General features: G+C 50.0%; 2 protein-coding genes across 4 annotated transcripts in view; one reads left to right on the top strand and one right to left on the bottom strand.

The window, feature by feature from the left end:
- LOC133347528 (G1/S-specific cyclin-D1-like) overlaps nt 1–10,624 on the top strand; it is a 34,140-nt gene extending 23,516 nt beyond the window's left edge. The window contains exon 5 of the mRNA XM_061559858.1: nt 2,996–10,624. Within this exon, the coding sequence (XP_061415842.1) occupies nt 2,996–3,160 (165 nt within the window). The 3' untranslated portion in view covers nt 3,161–10,624. The remainder of the gene's footprint in view (nt 1–2,995) is intronic.
- Nucleotides 10,625–11,400: 776 nt separating this feature from the next.
- Nucleotides 11,401–18,373, bottom strand: LTO1 (LTO1 maturation factor of ABCE1). 3 transcript variants are annotated; one of them, XM_061559862.1, is made up of 5 exons: nt 18,152–18,373; nt 15,640–15,745; nt 14,448–14,520; nt 13,649–13,766; nt 11,401–12,869 (listed from the first exon to the last, which is right to left on the bottom strand). In XM_061559862.1, the coding sequence occupies exons 1-5, from the start codon at nt 18,211–18,213 to the stop codon at nt 12,857–12,859; spliced, it is 372 nt and encodes a 123-aa protein (XP_061415846.1). In that variant the 5' UTR covers nt 18,214–18,373; the 3' UTR covers nt 11,401–12,856. The 3 variants fall into 3 exon arrangements, with proteins under 3 accessions (XP_061415846.1, XP_061415843.1, XP_061415845.1); XM_061559859.1 differs by having other exon boundaries at nt 11,401–11,489; nt 14,448–14,524; XM_061559861.1 differs by having other exon boundaries at nt 14,448–14,524.
- Between the last annotated feature and the right edge of the window lie 1,707 nt (nt 18,374–20,080).

Consider the following 20,080-nt stretch of genomic DNA (forward strand, 5'->3'; position numbering starts at 1 on the left):
CTGGACACCTGTGAGAAAGAGCTTTCATAGTTCGTCGGATTCCTCCGGTCTAAGTAAAGATTCTGATCCTTTGGGTGTTATGGGTGTTAACCGGGGGCTTAATTCCTCACTCGATGTTTTTCGGAACTCCTGCTCCATTGGCTTCGGGTCTATATTATTGGCATAAGGCACTACCACTAGAGAATTCGGTAGGCCTATCCCAGAACAACAATCTTATATTCTCGTACCCAAAAGTACATTTCCGCATCCGATGATGCTCTTGACCAGATGTCTAAACTCGATCTACCCTTGTGATTTTGCTATTTCCACATTCGTTTATAATTTAGGGTCCAGACGGCGAAGAGGAGAAAGTGGTGCTCCGATTTCCTCCCAAGTGTACAAACGGTCATTAATTGGCTGAAAACATCTTCATATGTAGAGGATCGCAGAGCTTGGGAAATTGTTGGTACCGCTGGATGACGTTATGATTATTAATTGTTATTATAATCCTATGCACAGTTGTTATGGGTGTGCTTTTCTTTAACGGAACCGGATTCGCATGAAACGAATGTCACCTTAACCGCATTGACGAAGGGCTGGTAATTATGATCAGTTAATACGCGTTACGCACGCTATGAAATAATTGTGAGTCTGGTTTAACGCCCACGTATATATATCCTGGATTCCACCGCTTATGAATAGGTCTCACTCTTTTTATACCCTAATATTTGCAATCGTATTTAATCAGATAATTCGGTCAAAGCTGCTTCTCTTTCCTTCGTGTGCTTTCTGTTATGTCTCTTTTATTCCCCATCTCTCTCAACTTCCCATCTCCCTCTGTCGAACGCTCTCCTTTATCTCTTATCTCCCCGCCTTGATTACTTCTCTGGCTTTCCCTTCTCATCTTACTTTTTCGAAGAGCCCCTTCATACTTTCTCTTTCACATTCTCTCTTGCTCTCGCCCGCTGCCTCCCTACATCACCCCGACCGCACACTTACGCGCACGCACGCACGCGCTCGCCCCCGCGCAAAGACAAAGGCGCCCCCGTATATCGCCTTCTAACAGCCCGTTGGGGCAAGTGCTGTTAGCGAGTAGCACCGACGAAGGGCACGCACACACATGCCCACACACGCACTCCCACCCAAACATGCACTCATACGTGTACACACATGCAGAAACATGTGCGCACGCACACCCGCCCGCCCGCACGCCCACACACGCGCACCCTCGGCCCCGGCGCTCCCCGGCCGGGCCCCGGATTGGGCTACAGATCTGACACCCAAATTCCACCCCTTGGGCCCCGTCATGGGAAAGCGGTGGCGTCTGACCGCCTCACGGCTCATGGCCAGCGGGGGGCCGGGGGGGGGGGGCACAATCTCAGTCGCCACGCACAAAGACAAAGATCCCCCGTGTAGACTTCAACGGACTGTTGAGGCAAGTGCTGTTAGTGAATAGCACCTATGAAGGCCGGTACTTTGTCTCCCCAGTGGCGATGTTTACACACCGCACCAGGTACCGATTTGAGGCTCAGTCGATCTAGGGGAGGCCCAGGACCGATTCAGATAATCGTTACTGGTGTTGACCGTGAGCGAGAATCAAAATCGGGTTACCGGGTTCGAAACACAGCGAGCTAATCGTTGCACTACCGCTCCCCACTACTCATCGCCCACACCCACTCACTCACCAGCCACTCACCAACCAGCCACCGGTTCACTCGAACACACAAATCAACTCGCCTCACTGCGCGCCAGGCACACCGACCGCTCACGCGCATCTCACCAACGAGAATCACTCGCTCACCAGCCAGCCACTCGCTCACCAGCCGCTCACCACCCACTTATGAGCCAGCCTCTCACTCATGCAAAGAGACATATAGCCACTCAAATGTTCTTGCTGTGGATTTCACACCTGATGATGATTGCTTGTGTTGCAGTCAAAACGTCGTGATAATTTTTGTTTTATATATTTTTTTTATTTCCCTTCTACGTGACTTTACCGAAAGAACCAAGAATGTATAGCCACCCGTCACCGTTTCGCACTCACTCAAACACGCATACATACACACATACACAGACTCACTTACCACTCGCTCAGACTTGCATACACCCACTCACCAGCCAGGCACTCGCCACTCACACTACGCACACCCACTCACAACCTACTCGCCCGTCGCTCACCATGCACACGCATTCATCACCCACCCACTCACCGCTCGCTCTCGGCTTGGGCACAACTTCACACACTCGCCACAGGTTGCACCCTTCACGAAGCCATGCACACAGCTTGACTCAATAGGGAAGCATGGCTGCACTCTACTGATTATATATTATTTTCAATCGGCAGTGAAACACGGTTATGTAACGATCTCTCATTACCTTTCGGGCCCCCGTTTTAATAATATAATCACCACTATGTGTTCCTATACCCCATATGCCCTCTGCAGGTCTCTCGTTGCCATTTGGGATTTTTTTTTTCAAATCCCATGTTTCCGCGTGACCTAAATATTGGGGTTGTGATCATTGACGACCACCGTCACCAGCCCCGGCCTCACGAGTCAATGGCTGGGAGGGGCTTGCGTGAACCCACTTAACCCATTATGGTGCGCCATAATAAATCTACTGCTGGATGGGAGGCCTCTCCTCCTGTAACAATCCACACACGGCACCTGCAACGCGAGATGATTTTTGTTTCACGGCTCACTCTCCTCGGTTGACGAGTCGCTCCTTGCACGTGCAATTCGATGAGTGAAAGCATCGCGAGCTTCAATGCACGCACACGTGAACGCGTACAAAGCACACCACGTGGGAGGAATCATTTTTGTGCTGAATTCATAAAACAGGCGTCCCACCCCAGCATTAGCCAGGAGCACCACGGCCAGCGAGTGCATTCCCACCAGCCATAGTCTCCAAACACAAAAGGTCCCCTGCACAGCCTTCGCAGACTGCCGGGCACAGCGACGGGTTTGACACTGCGCGTGTTTTTTTGTTGTCCCCGTCTCGTCGTGGGGGTTTGCAGGACTTCCTGCGCGCGTGCCAGGAGCAGATCGAGGGCCTCCTCGAGCACAGCCTGCGGCAGGCCCACAGCACGGGGCCCGCGGGCGGCCCCGACGGCGACCCCAAGGGCCTGGAGGAGCCCGACCTGGCCTGCACCCCCACGGACGTGCGCGACGTCAACCTGTGACGAACCAACTGCTGGCGGGCGCCGCGGAAAGAAGACGGCAGAAGAAGAAAACGCACGGCGGGCGAGAGACTGACCGTCGACCGCGGCAGCGTGCGTCGCCTAATAATACGACGACCGCCGCCTGTGCTGCCCCTCCTCCTGCGCCAGCCGACTGCTCCTCGCGGCGGCAGCACCAGCAGCAAGTCCGTGTGCCTTCCGGAACAGGGCGGCTCGTGTCCATCGCGATGCGGCTCGGGCGGGTGTTGTGACGCGCCCGGCCAGGTGCCGGACGCTTCCTATCCGCCGCTTGGGGTCTCGCTCCGTGTCTGCACCTGCCGTCCCCCGCATCCATCAAAAAAACGATCGCGACTGGGGGGGGGGGGGGGGGGTCGGCGGGTGGTGCTCGTCTTCTCCGCTGGTGGTACCCAACAAACAAACCCAGCAGCGCCAATCGGCGCATCCCTTTGGCGTGGAAAGACTCGCTTTGGTGCCCGCAGGACCGACGCTGTGGATTTTGTCGCGCAAGATAGTGCTTGTTGTGTCGGCGGCCTTGGAGAGGGGGGTGGGGGGGGGAAATAAATATGATATTTGAACTTGGAACTGTAGGATTGAATTGAAACGACTGCCTTGACGACGTCGCCATCCGAATGGGACGAGTCGTTGGCAAGGAAAGAGACGGTTGAAGGAGAGCGGACCATGTGCGCGCACTGCAAGATTTCAATCCCTGCAAGATGCGCGTTTATCTCGTAATTTGCAGGAGATGTGATTTTGTGCTTTTTTATTGATTGTTTTTTATGGTTGTTGGGGAGTTGCTGCGAATGCTGCGGGCTGTTGTGGGAGGGGGTGAGGGGGGAGAAGGGAGAAGGAAGACGACAGAAAGAAGAACTGAAATAAATTCGCCCATTACCCACTCACAAAGGGACCTCTGAAAGGGAAATAAAACAAATATAAAATTAAACAGCGCAGCAGCGCTGGCGTGGCGTTAGCGACGTGCCATGCTTTGCCGGTATTTGGGACAACTCCCTGAACAGAGAGTGAATGGGCAAAACAATGTCACAGAGAGAACATCGTTCTTTTATTTTTGACGAAAAATAATTCACCTGGAAAATCCCCTTTGCCGAGACGGAACATCTTGTTTGAAAGGTTGTCCGGGTTGTCATTTGAGGCGATGTGCACCCTCACCGCGTGCAAATCGGCGCCGCGCAAACCTAAACCTGTTCTGAGAGCGCTTGTTTTTTTCAACCGCATTACGCACGGACTTTGGAAGGTCTTTGATCGTGCTGTGGCACACAATGTTACCACGCTTTTGATATCCAAGAACCTTCTGTTTCAGGTAGCAAATAACCTCCTTCGGTCAGCTGACAAGCGGCTCGCGAGTGCACGAGTCATCCTCGATCTGAGCGCCGCATTTGTCTCCATCAATCATCCAAATTCTTCTCCCACGCCTTGAAACCCTTGATGGGAATTTCTCTGCTCAGCCCTGTGATTTGGCTTCGCTCATTCACCACAACACAATCTGTCTCGCAAAAATGGCTGCACATCAACCGTCGAACCAGTCCTTGTATGGTGTCCCACAGGGCTCCGGCCATGGACTCCTGATTCTCAATATTCACCTCGTGCCCCTGAGTTCATTGCCTAAGCAACTTGGACTGATGTCACGCAGATATATCCCCACCTCTCCTCCCACCCGCGATGCACGGCAGCCGACTCCCAACTTCACTATAACTAATGAAGTCATGGCTGAACCAGAACTACCTATACAACTCAACATAGCCAAAACCAAATATTTTTTTCTCCTCGATCTCGTCCTTCTCTCGTGTTGACTATCGCAACGCTCCGTTGCTCGCGGTTCCGACCGATGTCTTGGGCCGACTGCAGCTGGCCCAGAACGCGGCTGCCGGGGTGCCCACGCGGACCCCATCCCGCGAGCAAATTCATCGCCCCAATAATAATAATAAAACCTCTGCATTGGCTTCCAATTAAACGGTCCTGCGGTGACCGATGGAGGCTCTGCATGCGCTGCGCCGAGACGATGGAATGCCCTGCCCCACCACCAGTTGTTAAGACAGGCGAGGTCGCCTGCCCTGTCTCGCTTTCCTCTAAAGACCTCGAACTGTTTTGCCTGCAGGGCCTACAGTGAACTCCGGACTACCTTGTAGTATTTATATTTCCTAACTCCGTGCACGGCGCACCGAGACCCCTGCATGAATTGCGCCTTCGTAAATGTCAATTATGATTATCATCACAGTGCCTTTCTCGTCTTGTCGGATGGGGAGCGTCTTTGCTGCGCTGTAACCTCCCTGCCTTCATAACTTTGAGAGGGGGGGGGGGGAAGGAACCCTTGACCCTCCTGCCCTGTCGGGGGAGGGGGGGGGTCTCGCCCACAGGACTTTTTTTTGTGAGACCACGTTGCGTGTCATTGCCGATGCGTGACCACATGACCAGCGATTGGAAGCATCTGTCTGTTTGTGCGGTCTTGGAAATGGAAAAAAGGTTTTCTTCTAAAAGAGAAATTGCCTCGTAAAATGCGTCGTGGCTTTAGAGCTGCTAAGAGAGGTGGTGTGTGCGGTAAGAGCTGCCATTTCACTCCGTTTAAATTAGATTTTGTTGCATTTGAAACGTTTTCAAATGTTGTCATTTTACTGCCACTGTGAGCGCATTCACTGCCAAGTTTGTGCCTTCCCTGCGCTCTGCATTCGTCGACAAACGGCAACACTTTGAAGTGTAACCTTTCACTTCCTAAAGGGTGCCCGCCCCACTTCTCCGATTGAAATCGAAGCCAATAATTCGAGAGCTCCTCGTTGGTCGATAAGCGTCGGCCGCTTCACGTTCGTATAATTTTTTGCCGCGAATTTAATCACAAACGTTTCCGTCTTTTATTTAAACGAGCAATAAGGCCCCCCCCCCCCCGCCAAAATAATGCTGCTCGGGGCTCGTTGGGAGAATGAAGCCACGCGTCTTCGTGAATCACTCCGCATCAAATCACACGGCAGAGCACTTTTTTCGCCTCCCTTTTGGGTCGAGATTTTCGACCCCACCCCCCCCCCCCCCCCCACGTGTCGAGGCAGGAAAATGGCGATGGGAGTGTTTCGAGAAGAGGGAAGCACACGTGTGCCATGTGTGTGGGGCTCCTTTTCTGTTGTTACCTCCTCGTGGGAGCAGGGGCAGCCGACGCTCGCTCTGTGTGTCGTCCAATTTTCGTCAAAACATTCCAAAAATATATAAATATATATAGCGCCTAAAACAAAAGTGGGGGGTGGGAGGTAAAACACGACGGTCGTAACCGATGATGCATTCCGCAAGCGTCGCCTGCTCGTTTTGTGTATAAACTAGCGGCAACTGTTAACTAGGTAAATAATAAGGGTGTGTTAAACATTCCTGAGTTGTGATACGCAATAGAAAGATTGTAGACTGGTAGGGAGGCGCTAGGCATCGTGTACCGTTCGTAGGGCAAGAGACGAAAATAATATTTCGCGGAGAAATATCTCGATTATTTGCTGTCAAGTGTGGTTACAGTTCTGCCGAAGGATTCGGTTAGTTTTTTACGAGGTTGTAGGGGCTAGGTGGTAAGTGTTTCCCAGCTGGGAGTGAAATGAATGTGACGAGCGTGTTTCGTGGAGGGCAACTCCGATGTAAGTTGGCTATTTTGGATGTGTTGCGTGGCATGCTGTGTCCGCCCGCGGGCACGCTGGGAGCGAGAGGTTCTGGCGGTTGAGGCGGCAGGGTTGTTGTATGTTGTTGTGCGCTGGTGGCGCAAACGCGACCGCGCGTGTTGCGAGCGTCAGGACGTCGCGTGGCATCTGGGCCCCGTGGAGCCGTGCGCTGCCGGCTGGAGGACCCATCCCCGAGTTTAGCGGTGTCGGGGAGGACGAGATGGGAGAGGAGGAGGCCAGAGAAGAGGAGAGAGGGACTTTGATGAATAAGAGAGACTTCGTGGAGGTTTTGTGTAGGGGGGTTTGGGTACATCCCTGGCATCTCCCGCACACGGACAAAAAGCGAGAACGCTGATGTGAGCGCGGGGTGCGGGGACTTGGGGAATGAAAGGACCTCGCGAGACGAGCTGCGCGAGTTGCTAAAGCTGCTTGACATTTTTTTTTATAATCAGTGCCTGTTGCCGTGACGTCGGTTTATAAATATTAACCTTGTGCTGCTATTTTATTAAACACACGTTGTATGACCTTTTATTATTATTATCATCATCATCATCAAAACAATGACCTTAAATATAGTAGACCAGTTTATTTTAATCGTTTTTTTTTATTGAATCCGAATGTTAACGTCGCCGCGGTTGTAAATTAAACGTGCCCGTTTTTGTGTAACCATCGCTAACCCCATTCACCCCCTCCCCCACCCCCCAAAAAAACCCCCTGCGCTGTGCCACCAACAAACCGGACCCACCCACCCCTCACTTTGCCCAAATCTGCAGAATGACGAGGTACTGTGCAGTCGCATCAAGGTGGCCGGTCGGGCAGGATCGTGAGGGGGGAGGACATTCATAATGGCCCGTGTCAGAGACACTGAATCGGCACTGTTGGCCAACATCGTTTCGACTTGTTCCTCAAGCCACCAATGCGTGGGATTGGCTTCTGACGTGTATTGTGTCCACGGCGGTCTGATTGTTGCCTGCAAACAAGTGCACCACTAACCGTAAGAATTAACAAAAACGTTATCGCTTAAATTGGCCAACCCCAGCTCTTGACGGCTGGAGTAGAAAATCTAAATAGTTTGAGTGGCTGACAGAAGGCGAAACTGTTTCTTTGAATCATGGATCGCCTTCTGATATTGAACTGGCAGAAGGAAAATTATCGGTGATGAAATCTCAACTCTCCGTTTGTGTCTTTTTTGGGTCGTCGTACCGCGCGTCTGGTTCGGCAAGGTGTCCCGACGTTTCGCTCCACGACGAGCTGGGAGTTTCGTCGGGAACTAGATCGTTCAGTTTCGGAAGAACACTGAGAATGCATCGGAGCTGTGTCCAGCGCAGCTGTGAAAATCCACCTGCTCATTTTCATGTCGAGTTGAGGTCCCTGCAAAGTCAAGCTCTGGAGTGTGCCATTGTGCGCCTGTTCCATTATAATTTATAGATTTCAGGCACGGACATACAGTAGGTAGTATTTGTGCAAGTTGCTAACGTGGTGCGCATGTTTCTAGCAAACTTTGGCAATGTGGATTGATCGATCAACTCTTCGTCCGTCCTCCCCTTCGATTCGATGTTTTCCCATACGGTGGGGTGGAGTTTGATCAGCCACGGTTTATGAGTTCGTGTCCAGTTTGGCAAGTGGACAGCGTCATGAGTAGCCTGGTGAATATCTGAAACTCTGCCGGTGAATGATCGAAGCGGGCAGTGGCGTTAACTGTGTGGGTCGACGGTTTTGAGTTTGGCGATCGAGTTCCAGCGGTTGGATACTCTCACAGTTTTGCCATCTGTGCAAGGGGTTTTATATTCCCTTTTTTGGCGGGGGTGATTGTGAACCAAAGGCCCCCCCCCCCCCCCCAACTTCACCGCTCGCAAAGTTGGAACAGGACACTTTCTGGACTCAACTCCGTTGTTTCGGCCACTCGCCGGAGATACGCCGCCCGGGTCGGACACATTTCTCCGTGCGCGCCCTCCTCCTGAAACCGCACCGCCGTCAGCCAACGCTTCACGCCCGTCAACCACGCGCTAACGATGAACTAAAACCGTCACGCGACTATTTTATTTCTCAAGTTTTCGTTTAGCTTAGTCGCATCGGGGGCGGCGGGGGGGGGGGGGTGTTGTTTTTTTTTGAAAGTGAGAAGCAAATTGAGCGGAGAAGTTGCGCACGAGGGGTGGAGGGAAAAAGATTTCGCTCAACTGCCGCCACATCCCCCAATAGCACCGGACACACGACCGGCTAAGTTGACCCGACCCCGCGGCATTAACACATTAACAACGACTTTGCATTGTTGTTAATGTTTCTCACACGTTGGCGACCATGGCACAGGATATGGCTCGTTGAAACCTCTTTTAAGTGATGGTGATGATGTAATGTCTAGCTTTTTGTTGTTGTTGCCGTTATCGTTTTTAATTGTAAGCATTTTGGTGGATGTCGTCGATTTCATCGTTCTTACTCTCCAGAAAGAAAGAAAAAATGCCATATTCAGTACCTCACCTGAGCTGCTAACACAGATCACACGGATGAATGGGTGCGTCCGCTACGATGGCCGCTTTTGTTTATGTGACGTTTGCTGCTCTCCTCACCACGGGTGCTTCAGTGCCACCACGATGGCCAGGGTGCCCCCCTCATGCTGGCATTCACAAACCGTACCCCCACCACGTTTTCGTGCCCCCCCCCCCTGCCCACGTATACACGAGAGGGTTCAAGCCGCCCCTTGCAGATGTGGACACGTGACAAACCAGTCTCCAAACAGGGTCTTTGGACGATAGGCCAAAGAGAGACGAATCTCTAATGGCAGCTGACGACCGTGGGGGGCTTTATGTGATGGACCAAGAGACCAGTCCGGTGGGTTTTAAGACCACGGACTGACAAGACTATGATGATCGTCTTAAATGCACCGACACACTAATCCCCAATGGGATCTTGAGAAAGTATTGTAAATTGACAAAGGTGGGTCTCCGATGGGCATTGGTTCTCCTTTTTCACCGCCTTAATACTGTCGCTTCATATAATCGGCTGTTTCTGCTCTATGCCAAATTGATTTGGGGTAGCATCATTCTTGGGTTGATTTGATTACGTAACCCTTGAATTGAAACGAACCTAAATTTGCAGTTTTTGTGATCGCAATTACCTTGCGGTGGACATACAAGGTAGTTTTGATTTGGACACAGCTCAGCTGGTGGAACGGTAGGGTCCCATTCAAGAGATAGCGAGTTGCGATTGTCCATCGTGAGTGATTTAAATGAGCATGACCTGGGCCAATGCCTCACGGAAAGTCACGAGCCGTTGTCCATGTGAAGTTTCCAACACTGTCTCACCAGCGTCTTAAGATGCGCCGCTGTCCAATACCCTTTGAACTATGATCCCACATTTGAAGCTTTCGTGACTGCAGGAATCCATACTCTTTGGTTTTTTCGCCTACTTCAGCAGTTTTTTCTTGCTGTGGTTGTCCCACCTGATGTTCGATTGCTTGTGTGGCAATCGAAACGTCGTGATCTATTATTTTTCTACCTACGTGACTTTTTCCCCGAAAGAACAAAAGAGTATGATCCCACAATTTAAATTCTGATTTAACTGGGCAAAGCCAGTGTGCCGGTGGTGGGAGTACGGTTCGTAAGTGTGCATTCCCCGTGCCACTCTCGCAATAAACTTGAATGCAAACACTGAGTGCGGTGTCCGTGCGCGACGTTGTGGGTATTTGTCGGTCACACAGCTTGGTATGTGTGCGTGGAATTTTAAAAAGGGGCATTGAGTGCTCACAAAGTTATTAATTCAAACATTTCTTTTAATGGAATTGTCCATTTGACCATCTTGCACAGCCTTTGTCAACACAATAAAGTTTGCAAGGAAATCGTGGCTTTTCGTCGCTTTCTTCGGTTGTTTGTAAATCCCTCCCGTTGGCGTTGCAACCTCCACTTAGTGGTCGAGTTCATATCGAGAAGTGCTGTAACCCATGAACATCAATGGCAGAAACGACTCTAAAAAATACTGCTAGGAAGTGTCTAAATGCAACCGCATCCTATCTCAAGGAGCATAAACTATCACGTAAACTCTGGTCATCCTCGCAGCAGCTTTTGGCTAACCATCGAACAAAGACGGGCACTGCATCGCGCTTTCAGGCGCTCTTCCAATATTAGGAAGCCACTGGAGCTGTATGCATTTTAAAATCTACGTGAAATTTTTTTTTAGAACTGCATTGTTTAGTTTGTCCTTCCCCCCGCACATCCGGTTAGCACGGTTGGCTACATCCAGTGCAAAAGAAGTTCAACAGGATGACGTGGATGGAAAATAAATGTTACAAGCCGCACATGCCTGATCATTGCAAAACATGCTCCAAGTAACTGAGGGCTCATTCAAATTAAGACCGAGATCTTGTGTGCAGAGCTCATTCACATTAAGACTGATCTTCTGTGTGGGCGTGCTTGTCCCAGGCGACATAGAACGTGCCGATTTAGAAGTGTGCCGTAACCTGGGGCTATTCCACAATATTGAGGCGTGCATCGCATGTGAAGACTTGCCTATCTCAATGGAGCAGAGTGATACACTTCCAAAGGTCGACTTGTTATAGTTGAAATTGCACCGGTGCATAACTTAGAGCTCACCACGTGTATTTAAAACACGAACAAATCGCGTTAGAAACAAGTTTAATCATATGTTGTAGAACACCTGCAGAGTAGTTGTGCCTTGTAGCATGGAGCTGTAAGTTGGCTTCTGGCCTGTCGGCAGATATGTTCCGTGTTATTCTCTTTCTGCATTTTCTTCAGGCATTCCAGTTTTTTTGCGTGTGTGGGAAGCAGTTACATGTGTATTGCGATGTGGAATGGGTGCGCACTAGCTATCTAAAGCTAGATATATATTTTTTATAGCTTGTGTGGGTGCAGATTTACATTGAATCGCGTGAACTAAATCCAGTTGATCCAGTTCACATCTGATACGATGACATCAGATATGATGTGAACTGACAGCTCAAGTGTAAAAGCAGCTACAGTTCCAGAAGTGATATTTGTGGGAAGAGGAGGGATTAGGAGTTATGGGGTCAATGCTTTGCACTGTTTCCACATTACCACACCCAGTTTTATGCGTGCCAAAACCTACCGCTGCTGCCCGAACCATGCAAGCAGCGTGCCAAGCCAGTCCAAGGCGTGTCCTCAAACCGCACGACCTTGTCTCGCGCCCTAGCCCCCTGGCACACTTTCTCCCCCCACCGTCTCCACTGCTCTTGGCCAATGTGGCCCGATCTCAGGAATTCACTTGCCCGCTTGGCAGAAATCTAGCCAACGTTGGGGTGGTGGTGATTAGCAAATGCTCTTTGAAAGATAATTGGTTGTGGAGTTTAATGGTTGCACACCTTAGCTTATGGTAAACCGATTGCAATTCCGCTTCTTTCTTTTTTATTTCGAAATGTTGTTGCCGTTATCATGTGCGATTGGTGTCATTAGACAAAGTATGAAATCGGGTCTCGTACAGAGCAGTGCAAGTCCTTGGTGTTAGAGAATGATCCACCCAAGCGGATGCCACACAGCTACCTCTGAGATGCTTTCAAGTGATCTTTGGTCCACACAGTAGGGGCCAGCACTATCCATCTCACACCGAGAGTAAGCTTCGCTATGAAATTCAAGTTTATATTTTGTAATTCTCAGAGCTAAAAATGTGATGGTTTTTTTGTAATGTCCATTGGTGACCAGGCTGAGAACTTCAACACACTACACCTGGGAGCCCGGTTTAATCACAGGCAGCTACCTGGATTTGAACCCAGGCCAATGCCCTGACCTCTGAGCCCCCTGGGGACCTCGTCACCAGTCTCAAAGCCAATGTAGCCAAGTGATTGAGAGGTGAGTGATGCAACGTCATCGGTCTCTTAAAACCGAGTTGACTTCGTAAGGGTTCAGACTGGATTAGAAGTTGGTCCGTGCAGAAGCGTTGTGCACAGTATTGGAAGTCTGCCTCCACACCATGGTTCTGGCCAGCAGATTTGAAAATCAGAGAACAGTCCAACGAGCACGTAGTTTAACGTGTGCGTAGAGACAACGTCAGAATGTGGTCCCAGATGCTGATGGTTGGCTCATATGGATGGGGACATTGATCAGTGAGCACACCTGCAAAAAAACAGTGGGAGGCAGCACACACATACACACAAAGGGTTGTAAACATTTACAATATCTCAAGTGATTGCACAGACCAGCAGCCAACACTTGCCACTGAGCCATTTCTGACACCCATACAGCAATCATGCACTCCAGGATGTTGAATGCAATACTCCTATACTCTTTGGTTCTTTCGGTAAAGTCACGTAGGTATAAAATAAATCACGACGTAATACTCCTTCCAAGAACAGTGGTCTGGCCCACTGACTGAATCACCTTACCGCAGCAACGTCATCATCATGAGCTCCAGTATGACCAATCAAGATCTGGATTAAAGCCCCTCCAATCATGGCCACCTCTCACGGTCTTGCGGTGTAATAATCCATCTTGCATCTATGATGACTGTGTACCCACGAAAGCCTCACAGAGTCTCCCGACTCTTTTTCAGGAGGGCCCTGCCAAGTTTTCGCAGTAGGGGGCGACGATTGTAGGTATATTTCAACCGGGTCATTTGTAGGTAATTTTTTTAATTTGGACTGCCATGCCAGCACAAAATGGCCGACTTTTGCGAATGATGTCACGGGATCTTTAACGTCCACTGCAAATCTGACGGTGTATATATATATATATTTGTTATCATTAATACACCTACAATAGTAAATCAGGGCGGCCAATAAATTAAAACCATTAACCTGTACAACAAGCGGCAAACACGTTAGCGCTGGGCCATGTCACTGCCCATGAATCTGCATAAACAAAAGCTTGGCATTTACACTGAAAACTGAAGTCACCTGCTTGAATTTAGCCCGAATCTTGTCCAGGTTTTCCTGCAGCTCAGGATGGGTCGCATCCTGGATCGGACAGCTGCGGATGAGCAAGGATAGCGCCTCCAAAGCCTTGAGTTTTCGGCTAAAAACACAAAGCAATTCCACAGGTAAGGGTACATTTGTACCGGGCTTTACGACCCAAAACCACATCCACCTCCACAACCGTACCCATCATGATCACCAGCAATGCTCTTATCCACTGCTGGATTAGGGCCTCCCCAAGCCATCACCAATCCCTTATGGTCCCACAATCCTCTTGGGCGTATATCCTCCATGACCTGCCACTCCATCGCTCGTTTCCATCATCCCAACGACGTGTCCTGCCCAACACCGCTTACTTTTCTTAACAGTAAATATGATGTGTTTAACCTGCATATGTTTTTCATCTACGTGTTCCTCCGTCTCTCAAGTGTAATTCCAAGTACGTTTTTCAGCTTTTGTTACATTTTCTTTGCCATTGTCCACGTTTATGATTCACGTGGCATCGCAAGTAATACAATGACAAGAAACTTTTTTTTAGTAAGGACATTGATATGTTTGTTGCTTGATCTGTAGGCAGTAGTAAAACGAGTAGGATGCCGGCCTATCCGTACAGATTTACTTTTGATCTCCTTCTATGTGTGGGATTTCTCCTGCCACTCCGGTTTACTCCTGCAAGCAAAGATAATTAATAAAGTGTTGGCCAAAAATGGACAAGGAATTGGCCAAACATTATTCTTAGAAAAGTGTCCCAAATCTCAAATCAATAAAGTATGATTATTACCTTGACTTGACATCGCTTTCACCTCCTCTTTGCAGCAGGCTCTGCCAGGTAACCGTGAAGCCATAGTAGAATGCTACCTGATGAAGATCACAGAACACAGTCCACTTACCTAATTAAAATAAAATAACTATTTACAGCCCTTTGTCACTTTGCTGCTTGATTAAAGCCTAAAGCCTCTCCATATCGACTCAACTCAATCATGGGGGGGTGGGTTGTTTGACCACATACTGGTTAGTGTGGGTTGGAGTGAAGGTGGCGGCAGTGAGAGAGAGATATATAAGGACCAGAAAGTGCTGTCTGTCTGATCCAGCACATGCAGAAATGTGTATGGAACAAATGTGGAAGCAGTGACATACATATTCTTTGGGTCTTTCGGTAAAGTCACGTAGAAACGTTCAAATTAATAAAAATAAATCAACAAACTCCGACGTTTCGATCACAACACAAGCCCTCGTCATCAGGAGGAAAAAAAATGATCGAAACATCGTAGTTTTTTGTTTATTTTATTTTTATTAAATTTAACCTATCTACGTGAATTTAACACGTAGGTGACTTTACCGAAAGACCCAAAGAATATGAATTCCTGCAGTCACGAAAGCTTTTAAGTCAAGATTCAGTGACGTACAGTTGACATTCCTGTAATGCCCTCGACTGCCCAACGTGGAGTGGGCGGGTGGGCGGGTGGGTGGGGAGCACGTTTCTCAAGGGTAGGTTAAACCTCCCTCCTAGAGCGAGACGTCTGCTGGCAGTCGGATGATCAGAGTTTGCAGGTCGTGATAACGAAAGGGGCTTCTTGGCTAACATCGTTGTTACCGAAAAAACCTAAGAATATGAATCCTTGCAGTCACGAATACTTCAAATCTAGAATTAACATCGTTGTGTTTCAATTTCGATTTAAAGCTTTCGTGACTGGAGGGATTCATCTTCTTGGTTCTTTCGGTAAAGTCACGTAGAATGGAAATAATAAAATAATAAAAATAAAACATAATAAAATAATTCTCACACGACGTTTCGGCCACAACGCAAGCAGCCGTCCTCAGGTGGAGAACAGGTCTGTCGAGAAGACAGCGTCTCCCAGACGTGACTTTACCGAAAGAACCAAGAAGATCGTTGAGTTTAGTTTGTTGTCCTTCCCGTCCGCCCGTGCCCGCCCCAGCACCTCCGATGAGCACGGTTTGGCTCCGTACGTTACCTCGGCCGCGATGGCGCCTCCGTGCTTGACGCCGAGCTGCCAGCCCTCGACGAGACCCTGCCGTCGGCCTCGCTCAAACCCCTCCTCGTGACCCTGGACCTGTCTCCTGTGGTGGCAATGGGCGAGACCAGGAGGGGGGAGGAGGAGGAATAGGACGCATAAACACGGGCATGTCGTTTCATGGGCACGCGTGCGCATTTGTAAAAAAAAAAATTGGCAACATGGCTCAACGTGCGCATGAAACGGCTAATCCAGACACATTCCAGTATGGTGGGAAAGTAGTTAAGCCTGCTCCTTTACACTTACTGCCAACAGACGTGACTTTTGACAGCCGTGTGCCTCGCTGACAATGGCCGGGGCAAGTCAACGCAGTGTACATTCACGTCGCGTCTTAATGTGGCCGCATCTCAGAGGTGATGTATGGCAACAGTGGGCATGGTCGGTCAAAGGCAGAGGGGGGGGGGGGAATTCGTTATTGAGCATGGACTTGAAGAGCGGCAGGCAGTCGACAGCACGGATGGCAGGGCTAAGGAAGTGGCCAGACCGTATGGGCAGCAGAGGAGAATGAGCGATCTCCTCATATGAGAAGGGCTTCGATTGGAAAGCCTCGATTATTGGAGCGGATATTTCATGGAGGGGAGTAGAGTGAGATGAGAGGGGAGAGGTAGGAGAGTGTGTGGAGGGGAGTAGAGTGAGATGAGAGGGGAGAGGTAGGAGAGTGCGTGAAGGGGAGTAGAGTGAGATGAGAGGGGAGAGGTAGGAGAGTGTGTGGAGGGGAGTAGAGTGAGATGAGAGGGGAGAGGTAGGAGAGTGTGTGGAGGGGAGTAGAGTGAGATGAGAAGGGAGAGGCAGGAGAGTATGTGGAGGGAAGTAGAGTGAGATGAGAGGGGAGAGGTAGGAGAGTGCGTGAAGGGGAGTAGAGTGAGATGAGAGGGGAGAGGTAGGAGAGTGCGTGAAGGGGAGTAGAGTGAGATAAGAGGGGAGAGGTAGGAGAGTGTGTGGAGGGGAGTAGAGTGAGATGAGAAGGGAGAGGCAGGAGAGTGCGTGAAGGGGAGTAGAGTGAGATGAGAGGGGAGAGGTAGGAGAGTGCGTGAAGGGAAGTAGAGTGAGATGAGAGGGGAGAGGTAGGAGAGTGTGTGGAGGGGAGTAGAGTGAGATGAGAGGGGAGAGGTAGGAGAGTGCGTGAAGGGGAGTAGAGTGAGATAAGAGGGGAGAGGTAGGAGAGTGTGTGGAGGGGAGTAGAGTGAGATGAGAAGGGAGAGGCAGGAGAGTGTGTGGAGGGGAGTAGAGTGAGATGAGAGGGGAGAGGTAGGAGAGTGTGTGGAGGGGGGTAGACTGAGATGAGAGGGGAGAGGTAGGAGAGTGTTTGGAGGGGAGTAGAGTGAGATGAGAGGGGAGAGGTAGGAGAGTGCGTGGAGGGGAGTAGAGTTAGATGAGAGATAGGAGAGTGCGTGGAGGGGAGTAGAGTGAGATGAGAGGGGAGAGGTAGGAGAGTGCGTGGAGGGGGGTAGAGTGAGATGAGAGGGGAGAGGTAGGAGAGTGTTTGGAGAGGAGTAGAGTGAAATGAGAGGGGAGAGGTAGGAGAGTGCGTGGAGGTGGGTAGAGTGAGATGAGAGGGTTGAGGTAGGAGAGTGTGTGGAATAGAGCGAACTGAGAGGTGAAGAGGTAGGAAATAGCGCAAAAGCCTCAGGCACTCCTGTCCCGGATAAGTAAATGGGTCAGGAGAACTCCTGGCCGAGATGTTGAGTAAGAACACCAAGTTAGTGCCTTAGCAAGTTGTAGCACAACTACGTTTGTACAGTCCCGTTAAGTCAATCCACTGCTAAAACGAGGGTCTCCGCACATCGTCGTGCAGGGGTCGTGGGGTGAAGTTATTTGACCATACTTCACCACGCCCGTCAGTCGCCGGTTGGTGAACGCATTGTAAAGATGTGGGGTCAATAGAAGTGCAGTACAACACTTGATTTGACTGCACCGCCCACCCACGTGTAGTGATTATATTCTGCAAACGCTGCTTTTGTTATCGTGCGATGGAATCGTATTTTAATGATTATAATGAATATGTATTTATGTGTTCATAACATAGCTTTTTTTCTTTGGGTTAAATCGCGTATATAATTGTGTCGTTAACCCCGCCACCACCCGACACAGCTAATTTAGTAGGCTGTCATGTAAACAACACGTGCCAATTCGTTACCAGTACAGCACACCGGTTGTGTTTGAGAGCAAATCCACATTTACAATTGTCAATTTAACACGAAGGCTTTCGCAATCAATATCATCCATAACATAGTTTATTTTGAGTAAGATCGCGTAAAAATATAAATGTGTCGTTAACCCCGCCACCACCCGACACAGCCAATTTAGTAGGCTGTCATGTAAACAGAACGTACCAATTCGTTATCAGTACAGCACACCGGTTGTGTTTGGGAGAGCAAATCGACAACATTTACAATATATTTATATATTTTTATCAACAACAACAACAAAGTCACCCGTCCCGTCTCATCACCGTTCCGGAGCCATCACGATCGAGTCGAAAATATCTCCCGCGACGTCTCCGTGATTCTCCATGGATTACAGCCTCCTCCCTCGCCGTCACGCACACACATACACGTGTTTATATTTACGTGTGTGAGTGTGTGTCACCGTCGTAATGTCAATTGTTACAACGGTGCCACACTTTCATATTCTCACTCGCTGATGCCTCGTGCCGACAAAACGTGTCGGCCCCTCCCCCCCATCCCCCCTCGCCCCTCCCCCCCATCCCCCCTCGCCCCTCCCCCCCCCCATCGAGCAACCGCGTTGCGAATTGCCATCTTGGTTAGGGACACAATTGACTGTCGGAGTATTTTTTTGTTTAATTTTGTTTAATTTGTGTCGTCTTTCTCTTTTTTTAACGTAGCAACAATTTAACCGCTGGTTACCCCGTTACGGGTTAACTCGGTTGTAATTGTGTAGAAGGGGAAGTTGAGTTTTTTTTCGGGTCCGTGCGGCGTACAGACGTTTTAATGCGGTTTAAACAAAAATGTCTCTCTGTGTTTCTCCGCTTGTGATGGGACTTTGTAAGGGTGAAGGTTGAGATTAAGGGGGTGACCAATACGGTCTGTAATCAGGTAGGCACTGATAAAGGGGTTGACAGATATGCGAGTTAAATTAAAGTGTGTAAAGAAAACACAGTGTTTACTTTTTTATGTTACCAGATGATGCCGACTGAGCTAAATATGTAGATATTTTTCAGAAGCGAACTGGCCATCGTAAATGTTAGCTCAACGAAGTGGCTTATCCATCATGTGGACATTTATAGCATTGTGACGTTTCGGGCAATGACCCTTCATCATAGCACACAGCACTGTTTTTGACAAATGTGGATTTTTTCACATCATTATTACCACTGCCCGTGCACCATTACCAACGCAAGATCAGTAGCAAATTGTTTAAATGTTGTAGCGTTGTATAGTGATAGGGTACTGCACCACGTCAGGGTTCAATACAAATTATAACGGCGGCATCCCTTAGAAACATGGCCGCCAAGTTGCAGAGCCTCGTTTCGCGGGACGCTACGGAACCCCCGCGGGTTCAAAACTCGCTTTGTGAAATGGATCACAGACAGGGTGTCCCGTGTGTCATTCCCGTTGCACGAGGATTTCCCCCCCCCCTCGCTTCCCCCCCACCCCTCGCCTCCCCCCGTCGCCTCCCCCCCACCCACCCCTCGCCTCCCCCACCCCTCACCGCCTCCCTTTCGCCCCCCTCCTAAACCACCCTTCGCCCCCTCCACCCACCTTTTGCCCCCCCTCACCCACCTTTCGTCCCCCCCACCCACCTTTCGTCCCCCCCCACCCACCTTTCGTCCCCCCCACCAAGTTTTCACCCCCCATCCACCTTTCAACCCACCCTTCGCCCCCCCCACCCTTCGCCCCCTCCCACCTTTCACCCCCCCCCCCATCCACCCTTCGCCCCCCACATACCCTTTGCCCCCCCACCCCTCGCCTACCCCCACCCATCCCTGACCCCCTTCACCACTCGCCCCACCCCCCTGCGCTGTGCGTTTCGTGGGGGTTGTTATTCGACCATCTGACATCTATTCCCACCCCCCTAAGTGGTACTCATTTTATCGAGCTCTCAGGAATGATTGTGAGCTGAATGAACTTCCCATCCAGAATTGAAACTCGCCCGCTCACAATCGCCGCTCTACCGCTGAGAAACCACCTGGCCGGATTGACGGGAGTCCCTGCCCACACTGTTGTCGGTCACGGGGGTTGTTTGACCATACTTCACCACAATATTGTGGGCTGGTGGATCGTGGATTGGCAGATCCATGGATTCGTCGAATCGAACTCCGGTTGCATAGCAGCAACAAAAAATGTAGAATCACTGCCATCGCTCCCCCACCACCCACTTGGCAGGCATTTATGAATTATCTTAACACTTTATATATTTT

Source organism: Lethenteron reissneri, chromosome 26, assembly GCF_015708825.2.
Source record: "Lethenteron reissneri isolate LAM-NWPU_2019-01 chromosome 26, ASM1570882v1, whole genome shotgun sequence".
Classification (NCBI taxonomy): domain Eukaryota; kingdom Metazoa; phylum Chordata; class Hyperoartia; order Petromyzontiformes; family Petromyzontidae; genus Lethenteron; species Lethenteron reissneri.